We start from the raw sequence: 13,601 nt of genomic DNA on the forward strand, positions 1-13,601 counted from the left end.
AAGGTGAAAGTGAAGTCACTCAGTTGTGTCCGACTCTTTGTGACCCCATGGACTATAGCCTATCAGGCTCCTCTGTCCATGGGATTTTCCAGGCAAGAGTGCTGGAGTGGATTGCCATTTCCTTCTTCAGGAGATCTTCCCAAGCCAGGAATCGAACCCAGGTCTCCCGCATTGCAGGCACGCTTTACCGTCTGAGCCACCAGGGAAGCCGAGGGAGATATATATGTATGATTCCCTTCCCATTGAGGTCCCCACAGAGCATTGCATAGAGTTCCTGTGCTGTTTAATAGTTATCTATTTTATACACAGCAGTGTATTTATGTCACTCCCAACTCATCCTGTTCTCCCTTTCCCCCTTGGTATCCATACTTTTGTTCTCCACATCTGTGTCTATTTCTGCTTGGCAAATACGTTCCCCTATAAAATATTCCTAGATTCCACATATGTGCGTTAATATCCAGTATTTGTTTTTCTTTTTCTGATTTAGTTCAGTGTGTATGGCAGTCTGTAGGTCCATCCATGTCTCTACAAATTACACAGTTTTGTTCCTTTGCAATAGCTGAGTAATATTCCATTGTATATATGTGTCACATCTATATCCATTGCTCTGCTGATGGACATTTAGGTTGTTTCCATGTTCTGGCTATTGTAAGTAGTGCTGTAATAGACCTCTGGTTTTTAACAACAGTATTTCCTGGTCCATAATGCTGAAAAAAACAGTCTTGAAAAATTGGAGCCATTGCGTCTTTGAAGAAAGTTTCAATGGCCATTCCTTCTACACTTCACCACAAAACGTTCACCATTTTGGGGCTTCCCAGGTGGTACTAGTACTGCCTGACAATGTAGGAGATATAAGAGTTGCGGGTTTGATCCCTGGGTCAGGAAGATTCCCTGGAGGACAGCATGACAACTCACTCCAGTATTCTTGTCTGGAAACTCCCATAGACAATGGAGCCTGATGGGCTATAGTCCATGGGGTCCAAAAGAGTCAGATACGGCTGAAGTGACTTAGGACACATACATGCCTTCAACTTCAACTCCTACAAATCAATATCCAATTTTACCCAGTAGGATGCAAGACTTGGCCTAAGAAATAGCCTATCAGGCTTCTCAGTCCATGGAATTTTCCAGGCAACAGTACTGGAATGGGTTGCCATTTCCTTCTCCAAAGAAATAAATAGCGTATGGATTTTTGCTTATCCTGGTCACTTGTTTATCCAAGTAGTAAAGATTTTATTTACTAATTCCTTGTTTTGATGTTTTCAAAGTTAAGTTGAATTACAACAAAGTTTATAGTTTTTAAGTTAACTTTTAAAGTTGACATCCAATATTTACTCCTGTGTATAAACTTTTATAAATACTTTTAGAAAAACTAACGAAAGGCTTACAGTGTGCTAGTCACTGTGCTGGAAAATTTACATCCTTACAATAACTTTAACAAACCTATGAGAAAAATGTCCAAACCAATAGATGTCTTTCAGTAGTAAAGAGTACTATAGAAGCTCCCCGATCATTTGGTATTTCTGCAATGGACAGTGGTGATCACCCCTTCCTCCTTCTGGCCCCTCCCTTGGAGGAGCACATTCTTTTGCTTTTTCTTGTACATCTTTGCATCTTTGGCTGTCCTTTCTGTGTTCTTCAGAGCCACCTTTCCTCTGTCCATTCTTTAAATGTCTCTGTTCCCCAATACCACCTCTAAAGTTTCAACTATCATTTGTAATTGATGACTCCCAAATCTACATCTGAAGTTCCAAGCAGTTTCCCAGGCTTCAGGATTTCCTGTATAACTACTCTCTGAACATCTCCACTTAAATGTTGCACAAACACCTCAGATTCAATGAAGAGTAAATGGATTCATTGTTGTCTCTGGTAAATTCACTTCTGTGCTGGCATTTAGAAGCTCTGCAAAACTGCGCTGCTGGTCATAAGTGTGGTTAATCACTCTGTCACTTCCTAAGATAGAAGTTAGCCTTCACCTTTGAGTCCTTTCTCTCCTATGTCATCTGCATTCTGTCAATCACGAATACTAAGGAATTTAACTTCTAAATAGTTCTCAAATATCACACCCACTTTCCAAACTTACTACCTTTATTCTGATCAGACAGTCACCATGTGTAACCAGGACAGTTGCCAAAATCTCTTCACTGATTTTTCCAAAGCAAGAATGTTTTGCCCCTGAAATCCATACTGCTCACAGTTATCAGAGTGAAAAATACAAATTGCTGACTTAAGCTGATTACTCCTGTCATTAAAATCTTGCACAGCTTCCCATTTTAGCTACAGGATAAAGTTGACAACATTTGCTGTGTATATCAGTCAGCCGCCAGCAGGAAACAAATGCCATGCTCAAGAATTTAACTGAAGAAAAACTAATAAAAGAGCTATTTACAGAACTTTTGGAAGGAAAAGAGAAACAAAAAGATTTAGAGGCACTCAGTGACCAGCTACATTATAAGATTTCACCACCCTTGATCTGAAGAAGGGTATGTAGAAAAAATGACATAGCAGAACCTAGTAAGAGCCAAAGACAAGAAAGGAAGATTGGTGGGAAGCGGCTACATATGTCAAGAATGCAACCATCACCAGATCACAGCCCTACAGAGGGAAGCCAGAAAGATAAGGAAGTATTCACCCGCTCTCTACTCCTACCTTGCAGTCTCTTGCCATAGCCTCCTACTGAGTACCATTCTAAGTGCTTACTGTATTTGTTTATATCCATTCTTTATATACGAAGAGACTAAAGCAAAGAGAGATTAAGAAGACTGCTTAAATCTTCCTTACTAATAAATGAAGCACCTAGGATTCAAACTCTGGCCGTCTTACTTTAACTTCTGTGCTCTTAACCGTATCACTGTCGAACCTTTCTAAATAAATATTTAGCCACTGTATTTAAACCCTAGTCTATTAATATTCTTAAAGAATACATAAATTCTAAATGATCCATGTTAGATAACTGTCACTTTGGAGCATGAATGATTTGAAGTTTTGTGAATCATGACTTGTTTATGTAAACATAAATAGTCAAAACAGAAGTTGCTTCAGATCTGTTTGGTATGTGTTAGGATTGTCAGTGACCTTAGAATGAAGGTCACCGGCTCATGTTAGAATTACTCACCATTTCAGAGCTTTGGAATTTAAGTGCTTAATGGAAATGATCTTAAGATCTGTTATAGGTAATGAATGACCAGGAGTTTCTCTAGCCAGGGAGAGACTAAAAGGAACTTAAAACTGTTTGGTGGTTCATGAGATGCTAAAAATGAAGCGAGGTCCACTCTTTGGGATGACACTAAGTAAGTGGGGCTCTGTCACACCTCTGGCATGTCGTACGGTTTTAAGAGCAGGGAGACTCTTTTCTAACTCTGAATGTTTGTAGAGTTCACAGTCCTTGAATCTGGGATGCTGTGTTTAGTCCTTGGAGCACTGAGAACTACTGCAAAGCCTCTTATTTTAAAGCTTGTTAGGTCATTTTCAGGTAAATATGATGGAGTGATAATTGCATGTGAGCGATGTGGATGATAATAAGACTTTTTTTCTTTGATTAGCTAGGTCTCTTCTTGCCATTAATTCTCTTCCTTATGGATAATACCAAACAGCTTTCAGAGAAGATCTGATTTTTGATAAAATAAAAGATGTAAATATCTACACAGATCTAATGAAGAAAAAGAACAGTTTCCTAAGATACAATGTGACATGTGTTTCACTGTCAATGTTCATGAGAAATCAGAAGCAAAATTTTCCCTGGGTGCTTTCCTACACTTTATGTAAATAACCCAAATTCAAATATCTGCTTTCCTTATGAGTTAATGGTATTACTGTGGCTTTAATTTTTTTAATAAAACTTTTCTGAATGTTTATAATTAATATTCTACTATTGCTCTTATTAATGAAATATATCTCAAAATAAGAATGATTTTTTTTTTTACTTTTGCTTCTGACAGTATGTAATAGAAACAATTTAAATGACAGATTACCACAGATTAGGTTTGTAGAAGGTACATTGGGATTGAAATATTTTTAAATGCACATTTCCTTTCTCTCAGTTTGATCTCAGAAATATTCTGTGGCTCAAGTGTTATTATCATTTGTTTCATATATATTCAAATCCTTTCAAAGATACAGAAGCTTTTGCGCCAGGAAAAACAGCAGTCTGTATAAAATCCACACGCACATGTATACATAAAGCATTCAAACCCAATACAAGATCAGTATGTATTAGAAGTGCCTCTTTGGTTGGTAATGAAGTGTCCATGTAGGTTCCTCAGTGGTAACCTCTCTCTCTGGGGGAGATGTTGATGATGGGGGAGGCTGTGTGAGGGTGGGGGGAATGGGCATATGGGAAATCTCTGTACCTTCTCTTCAGTGTTGCCTTGCCCTTAAAATTGCCCAGCCCAAAATAAATTCTGTTGAAAATAATTATTGCAGTATTAAGCCAGAGAAGCTCATTGTATACAAGTCAGCTAATCCCAATGAAAACTTCTCTGATTATGTCCCACTTGATAATGAAGCAAATCTTGTATATTTTATGATATATGTAAAAATAAGAATAAAAAGCAATAGGATATAAAAGAACATTATTAGGTTTAACTAATACAAAGTTAAAATATGTGTAATAAAGTTGATTTACCACAGCTGTTAAGACCCATAGTGTCGTGTGTGTTTACTTTTTTGTGTTTATTTAGTTTAACTGCTTAGTTTGGTGCTCGGTTCCAGCATATAATGGAGATGATACTTCTCGTGTCACGTGTCACCTGGGTCATGTCATCTGCTTCGACTCTATTAATTCCAGAGATGTGCTTTGGAGCAAAGAGCAGGGGAAGCATGTCACTGGGTGGGGGATGCAAAAGTGAGAGCAATTGCTTCCTTTGGCTTGGCTCTGGCTTTGTGAAGCAAGTGCTTGGCTGGCCCTCAGTCAGTTCATCATCCTGACACAAGATCTCATGTGAAAAGTCATCTCTCTGATCCTGCTCATGCTCAGGCTCAGTCACTTAGTTGTGTCCTGCTCTTTGCCACTGCATAGATTGTAGCCCGCCAAGCTCTTCTGTCCATGAGATTTTCGGGTTGGCAGTTCCTTCTCCAGGGGATCTTCCCGACCCCGGGATCAAACCCGGGTCTCCTGCATCTCCTGCACTGGCAGGAGCATCTCTCTGATAAGACACAGCAAGTACCCTTCGTTTCTGAAATCTGTGTAAGCTGTACTCTGTCTTTGCAGCATCTACACACATTCTTCTGGCCCATTAGTTCAGTTCCTGTAGTTCGTTTTACCAGGGCTCTGCAACTCCTTTCCATCTGTAGAAGTTGACTTCCCTGGTGGCTCACATGGTAAAGCATCTGACTACAATGTGGGAGACCCAGGTTCAATCCCTGGATTGGGAAGATCCTCTGGAGAAGGAAATAGCAACCCACTCCAGTAGTCTTGCCTGGAAAATCCCATGGACAGAGAGGGAAGCATGGTAGGCTATAGTCCATGGGGTCGCAAACACTTGGACACGACTGAGCGACTTCACTTACTTTCTTTCACTTTGTAGAAGTCAGGATGGTATAAAAAGGATGTTGTAAGCATCTGCAACAGTAGCACATTTTCCCTGAGCCCTTCAAGAAGTGGGTGGAGGTTTTAAATAGGACCCTTACACAGCCTTTCCTGCTACTTAGCTAATGCTGCTTCTCTTTCTTGGCCCTTCTGTCATTACAGATTCTATTTACTCAGTAGCGACTGAGTGATTTTTTTTTTTTCCTTAAATGGAGGAAAATGGTTCAAGTATATGGGCTTTTAAACCTTTTCACAATCAAATTTAGAAATGTGTTTTGTGTGGTAAAAATAACAACATAAAACCACTAAACCTCTATGGTGGACTCCCCAGACCTTTGCAATGGTCTGTCCCCTCCCTCCAACCTCTCTTAGGAATTCTGAATTGAAAATTTTAGGGTTTTATGAAGGCCCTTCTTTTCCTACATTTAGACTCTAAAAGTGATCACTTTTGAATTTGAGAAATGTAGACATCCTAAAATCTAAAGTATACTATCCACTTTTCTCAAGTCCTATGTTTCCAAGAATGGGTTCTGCTGAAGCCTGGGCTTTAGTACAGTATAGATGTGGTACACACATACAGTGGAATATTAGTTGGCCATTAAAAAGATTGAAATAATGCTATTTGCAGCAATATGGATGGTGGACCTGGAGATGATCATACTAAGTGAAGCAGTCAGACAAAGGCAAGTATCATATGATATCATTTATATGCAAAAAAAAAATTTCTTTAAAGATACAAATGAACTCATCTACAAAACAGAAACAAATTCATAGACTTAGAGATTGAATTATGGTGACCAGAGAGGAAGGATGGGGAGGGGATGGATAGACTGGGAGTTTGGGGGATTGACATGTACATGCATGCTAAGTCACTTCAGTTGTGTCCAACTCTTTGTGTCCCCATGGACTGTAGCCCACCAAGCTCCTCTGTCCATAAGATTCTCCTGGCAGGGATAGTGGAGTGGGTTGTTGTTTCCTTCTCCAGGGGATGTTCACAACCCAGGGATTGAACCTGTGTCTCTTATGTCTCCTGCATTGGCAGGCAGGATCTTTACCAGTAACACCACCTGGAAAGCCCCATGTATATACGTCTATGTTTAAAACAGATAACCACTGCTGGGCATACACACCGAGGAAACCAGAATTGAAAGAGACACATGTACCCCAGTGTTCATCGCAGCACTGTTTATAATAGCCAGGACATGGAAACAACCTAGATGTCCATCAGCAGATGAATGGATAAGAAAGCTGTGGTACACATACACAGTGGAGTATTACTCAGCTGTTAAAAAGAATTCATTTGAATCAGTTCTGATGAGATGGATGAAACTGGAGCCGATTATACAGAGTGAAGTAAGCCAGAAAGAGAAACACCAATACAGTATACTAACACATATATATGGAATTTAGAAAGATGGCAATGACGACCCTGTATGCAAGACAGCAAAAAAGACACAGAGGTGTATAACGGACTTTTGGACTCAGAGGGAGAGGGAGAGGGTGGGATGATTTGGGAGAATGGCATTGAAACATGTATACTATCATGTAAGAATCGAATCGCCAGTCTATGTCCGACGCAGGATACAGCATGTTTGGGGCTGGTGCATGGGGATGACCCAGAGAGATGTTATGGGGAGGGAGGTGGGAGGGGGGTTCATGTTTGGGAACGCATGTACACCCGTGGTGGATTCAGGTCAATGTATGGCAAAACCAATACAGTATTGTAAAGTAAAATAAAGTAAAAATAAAAATTTAAAAATAAAAAAATAAATAAAACAGATAACCAATATCTGTTTAAAACAGATAACCAAGGACCTACTGTATAGCACAGGGAACTCTGCTCAATATTCTGTAATAACCCAAATGGGAAAAAATTTTTAAAAGAATTAAAAATACAGTAAAATATTCATAACATGGAATCTTGCAAATGTAGAGATTCAGTAACTGGATTGAGTCATACTAGTTATTTATCTTTTGTATGCACATACTAAGTTGCTTCAATCGTGTCTGACTCTTTGCGACCCTATGGAATGTAGCCCGGCAAGCTTGCTGTCCATGAGATTCTCCAGGCAAGAATACTGGAGTGTGTGCCATTTCCCCCTCCAGGAAATCTTCCCAACCCAGGGACTGAACCTGCGTCTCATGTCTCCTGCATTAACAGGCGGGTTCTTTACCACTAGCACCACTTGGGAAGACCTGTCTTTTGCACAGACTAACTTGAATAGGAAAGTTTACATATACGTGAGTTAAATACATTATTTTTATGTACACTCAGAAATTAAAATGAGACTATATTAGAAATGGTTTTATTAGGAGAAATTAATTTTTGTTTTTTTTTAATAGAAGAGATTTTCGGCATTAAAAGTTATAGAGGAATAAAAAATACTCAATCCTTGAAAAAATTAAAAAAAAAAAACAGAGCATTAAAAAATTTATGCCTGACCTGAGCTGAAGTTTACAGTTTGCTGAATAAACGGATAGAGTTAACAAGACTGCGAGGATTAAAAAACTTTTAATCGATGAACTGTTTCAAAGCACTTTAAATGAATCATTTTTTAAAAACTACAACTTGTGGTTGAATTGTTGAATTGATCAAAGCTTAGAGCAGAAGTGGTATTTAGAGACCCAAGGCTCTATTTTTCAAATGGAGAAATTGAAAAAAAGAAGTAAGGTGATATGCTCAAGGTTCTGACTGTGTTACCCACCAGAAATGGGACTAAAACTCATGTTTTTTATTCTTTCTCTTTTCTCCAGCTGCAACTGAATTTTTTATCCAGTCAGGTCAGCAGGCCTCAAAGAAACTCTTAATACAGTACATTTTTAGGATGGACTGAATTAATTTGAAAGTAATCAATATTTGGTCAAAAATGAATCTGATTTTCAAGCTAATTTATAGTGAATCTTTCTGTTAGTTTTAATGAAGTGTTACCATATTTGATGTTCTTTGGGGGATTCCATTGAGAATAGCTAGTTGATCTATAAATTCCAAAGAGAAGAATTGTTTGTTTGTATTTTTTCTTTATAAATTAAAATATGTGTTTGAATTTATGACTACATTTATAAAGCTTCCCAAGAGCAAGTTTCTGTTAAAATAGAGTTTTGTCGTGACTGGATTTTATACTTGAAGCAATAAATACCCTTCACTATGATGTGAAAAGTGGTGCAATGGGAAAGAATCTGCCGGCAGTACAGGAGACATGGGTTCCATCCTGTGGGTCAGGAAGATCCCCTGGAGAAGAAAATGGCAACCAGTTCCAGTATTCTTGCCTGGGAAATCCCATGGACAAGGAGCCACCAGTTCATGGGGTCGCAAAGAGTAGGACACAACAGCACAGACGTAGCATGAAATGAAAAGGTCCTCCTGGGTAGGGCTGCTGCTGCTGCTGCTGCTAAGTTGCTTCAGTCGTGTCCGATCCTGTGTGACCCATAGACGGCAGCCCACCAGGCTTCCTCGTCCCTGGGATTCTCTAGGCAAGAACACTGGAGTGGGTTGCCATTTCCTTCTCCAATGCATGAAAGTGAAAAGTGAAAGTGAAGTCGCTCAGTCGTGTCTGACTCTTAGCAACCCCATGGACTGCAGCCTACCAGGCTCCTCCGGCCATGGGATTTTCCAGGCAAGAGTACTGGAGTGGGGTGCCATTGCCTTCTCCCTGGGCAGTGCTAGTGGTAAGCAACCCATCTACTAATGCAGGAGACATAAGAGATGTGGGTTTGATCCCTGGGGTGGGAAGATTCCCCTGTAGGAGGGCAAAGCAACCCACTCCAGTATACCTGTCTGGAGAATCCCTTGGACAGAGAAGCCTGGCGGGCTACAGTCCATGAGGTTGCAAAGAGTCAGACACGACTAAGCAACTTAGCATGAGTGAAAACTGTAAATGCTAACAGGTTAAGCATTAGCACTAGATGTCTGTGATTCAGTATCATGACATTGAAGTATGTCTGTGTTTTAAAAAATGTTCCCAAATATTTTGAAAATTCCTAAGGGCAATTTTTATCTTTTATTATCAAATAAACCACTCTATTATTTTGCATTTGAATGCTGACTTACAGAGATTTGAAGATAGGGAGTGAACGGTATAGACGATACTTCATACCTGTACCCTGTGGGCTGTTTGTGTTTTCTTTGCCTGGGTGTTTATGAATGCTTAACTCATTAGAACTTTTCCCTTTTCTTTCAGGTAAACACGTTACTAGAAATACAGCATCAGCTTTGCAGAAAGGAAGGATTATGTCAACTCACTAGAAGATTTCCAGGTAATCAATCTTTCATTTGTTTCCTTATGCATAAATCTGTGAGATATATAGGCTTCCTCAGCAGACACCAACTAAGGAGCCCTCAGATCAGCATACTAAGCTCCTTTGTTCATCAATGCCACCTTCACAAATCTTCTAGAAATCACAAGGTTTTGCCAAAGAGAAAGACCTTGATAATAAGGACTAGCACAAAACGTTGAAATTCTTTCTCTTAGTTTTGCCTTCTAAATTTCTAGATGAATATTCTTTTTCTTCCTGTGTATTTGTCTTCAAAATAACTGTTGCTTCATTTTAAAAGCAATTATTATAGTACTTCTTAATTATATAAACCTTGAGGTTTTTAAAAAATATATTTAAGTGACTCCAATCTTAACAAATTTCTTTCTGCTTCCTGGAGGTCTCTCAGTTTGTCTCAACAACTTTAGAAATTTGGGACAAAAATTACCATCTCTCCTCCTCGTAGAGTATCAGAGTGGAAAGAAAATACCAGATTGCATATGAGTCTTCACCTATGTAGTTGTAGCCTACTTGAAAACTCATCAATGAAAAAGTTCCTCAGATTTCTAGTTTAAAACACACTTAATGTTTGTCCCTAGAAAGTATTACACTATATCATTAATATTTAAATCCACATAGTTTTAATTATGTTTTTAAAATTGATTTGTTTCTGAATTGAATCATAAAACTGGTATCTTAACCCATCAGCTTTTCCATGGGGTTTCTGCTTCTACAGCAAACATGTACCACGTTGATATGTCCCACTCTAAAGACTACCGTCTTCTATTGTCATTTACCAAAGATTAAAATAGTCATAAATTAGCAATTAATCTTTCAATTTAAAGTACTTGGTGGTGCAGAGGTTAAAGTGTCTGCCTGCAGTGTGGGAGACCTGGGTTTGATCCCTGGGTTGGGAAGATCCCCTGGAGAAGGAAATGGCGACCCACTCCAGTATTCTTGCCTGGAGAATCCCATGGATGGAGGAGCTTCGTGGGCTACAGTCCACGGGTCGCAAAGAGTCGGACACGACTGAGCAACTTCACTTTCACTTTCTTTAAAATAAATAATTGATATATAAACTTGGTTATGCAGGAATCATTTTATATGACACTTATAACTGACTCCATGATCTCTTTCTTTTGTTTATGTAAACTTTAGTGAATATTATTTTATAAAAAAATGTTTTTGTGAGACGTAAGTAAACTGATTATTCCCATCAGTACATTATTAATATGTATCTAGAAATCCTTTAATTAAGTCAATTTTTAAAACATTTGTTTACATTTTGAACAGAACTTACATACTTTCAAAGTATGTTTTTCTTTGTTGCTGTTTGCATTTCAAAATGACTGATAAGCACTGGAGTTAGCAGAATAGAAGCATATTATTGAAAGCCTGTTTGTAGCCAGATATGAATTACCAGTTTCCAAAAAATTCCCCAAACAACTCTTATCTAAGAGTACATTTTGCTTCCATAAGGTTAAAAAATTTTAGTCTACTTGCTGCTTTAAACATTTCTTATTCTCAAAATCATCTATAAGTTCTAGATATATATAGTCTTTTCCTCACTCTGTCTAGTTTGTAATTTTCTATGCATCTCTGTGACTAACAAGGTAATTTCCTGGAATATACAGCCTTTTTAATGGAATTATTTCTCCTGTAATGTTATCTTTCTATAGCTGAAGATAATTTTCTTAGATGTGTAGCTTTAAAGGAATAGGTCTACAGCACTGTTTTTTGGTATAGACTTTATAAACAATAGCTTATGTTGGAGACAATGGCTATGAATATACAGTATACAATGTAACATTAATATTAATAAGATTAAAAAACACATTACTTGTTGTGAATACTGAATATTTAATATTGAATACAGATCAGATAGCATCATGCCTATACCTAAAAATATTTTAAAAAGTAGGTACTATTAAAAAGATGGTAAAACTAAACATAATACTATATACTTTAGTCATTTTATTTAAAACTAAAGTGATCTATGCCATTTTGAGACAGACAAAACACAGATTTTGAAACCAGAGATTTTTAGCTCTGCCACCTATAAGGTGTGTGAGTTAAATTTGAGTTGTTGTTGGTTTTGTTTTTTTTTAGCTATAAAGTGAGGATAGTGAGACCCATTTCACAGATTTAATTAAAAAAATTAAGTATACAGGTATGTCTATGAAAGTGAAAGTTGCTCAGTTGCGACTCCATGGACTATATAGTCCATGGAATTATGTGTATATAATTTTATTTGACAACTAATACGTATTTATATACATACTATTAATATACTAACACATAGTACTCCAAAATGGTAACTGGGTCATCCTAGATGTGAAAAGTCCAACAACAGGACTTTCAATATTTATTCTCTTTATGTGATGGATTATCACTACAATTTTATGTTTCTGCTGAACCTGTGAAGAGTCAGAATTCACCTTCTTCCAAGTTCACAAGTCTGCCTGCCAGTTTCATGGGAGCTGGCAGAAGACAGGAGACTCCTGGGTCAGAGACAAATGACTTTATTATTTATAGCAAGAGAGGCAGACAGATTATCAGCATTTGCAGTGGTTCAGTGAATCCCAACTCCCACAGGGCAAGTGAAGAGGTCTAGGTGGTGACACTGTATACTAAGTAGTTTGCATTTCAAGAGCAGAGCTCCTCGCTTAGAGAGTTTGAATGTTCATAAGGTCCGTGAGTGTGCCTACCCTTTGCCCCAGAAAGACCCATTATTTTTGTTATACTGGGCAAAACCTCTTTGATCTGGAGACAGACACCATCTGTATCTTTCAAGACTATCTGCTGCATAAATATCTTTGAAAAGATAGTTCAGAACAGATTCTTAGTGCCTCTGTTTGCAAATGATGCAAAAATGTGAAAAATACATGAAGAAGTGTCTCATAATGATTTCAGAAAAGAATACCTGACAGGTTTGAGTTCTGAAGCTTAATCAATGTATAATTTGGAACAAGATTTGAAGCCTGGTTTGCACTTCAGGCTTTTTTTTTTTTAATCGATAAAAATAAGACATTTGGCAATTATTAATAACTGTGAGATTCCATAATTCCTCTGTGCCCTTTTCCCATACAGACATGCTGTGCCAGGCTTTATCTTGAGCAGTAGGTACCAACATGGATGCTATGAAGGCAGGGATGATCATCCTGATGAATCTGAATGGGACCTTGCAAGTGTGGCAGGACAGAATCTGAGCCAGATGTAGGGGAGAGTTTAAAGACAGCCTGTAAGACTAACACGGTCTGTTCCGTATCCCAGCTGCATAGAGTGTACCTGCTATTAGACTTGTGACTCACATGGAAAGGCACAAATCCATGGAATTTTTACTGGCTAGCCCAAAGGTTTATTATTATCTTGCCATTTAATGTGTTTGTGTTTGAAGACAAATGCTTCAGAATTTTTCATTGGCCCAAATTTTTTACTAGTGACTTTTGTTGCTTTTTATTGTGCGTGCATGCATGCGTCCTCAGTTGTGTCTGACTCTTTGTGACCCCATGGACCATAGACTTCCAGACTCCTCTGTCCATAGAATTTTCCAGACAAGAATGCTGGAGTGGGCTGCATTTCCTACTCTAAGGAATCTTCCCAACCCAGGGATCGAACCCATGTCTCCTGCATCTCCTGCATTGACAGGTGGATTCTTTACCACTGCACACCACCGGGAAATTGCTTTTTATTAAGTTTCATTTTTTTATAAAAAGATTTCTTTTCTATATTTGAAAAATAAGTACAAAACAAAACACCAGGGAAACTGTTTTATTTGAGTTGTCAGTTGGTTTTGTTCTCTTTTATGTCATCCAAGAAGCCT

The 13,601-nt window shown here is 38.2% G+C and overlaps 1 protein-coding gene across 1 annotated transcript in view; it reads left to right on the forward strand.

Moving 5' to 3' along the window:
* CPED1 (cadherin like and PC-esterase domain containing 1) overlaps positions 1 to 13,601 on the forward strand; it is a 324,989-nt gene that overhangs the window by 77,022 nt on the left and 234,366 nt on the right. Inside the window, exon 4 of the mRNA XM_052638461.1 lies at positions 9,706 to 9,781. Coding sequence (XP_052494421.1) covers positions 9,706 to 9,781 — 76 coding nt within the window. The remainder of the gene's footprint in view (positions 1 to 9,705; positions 9,782 to 13,601) is intronic.

Source organism: Budorcas taxicolor, chromosome 4 (genome assembly GCF_023091745.1).
Source record: "Budorcas taxicolor isolate Tak-1 chromosome 4, Takin1.1, whole genome shotgun sequence".
Lineage (NCBI taxonomy): Eukaryota > Metazoa > Chordata > Mammalia > Artiodactyla > Bovidae > Budorcas > Budorcas taxicolor.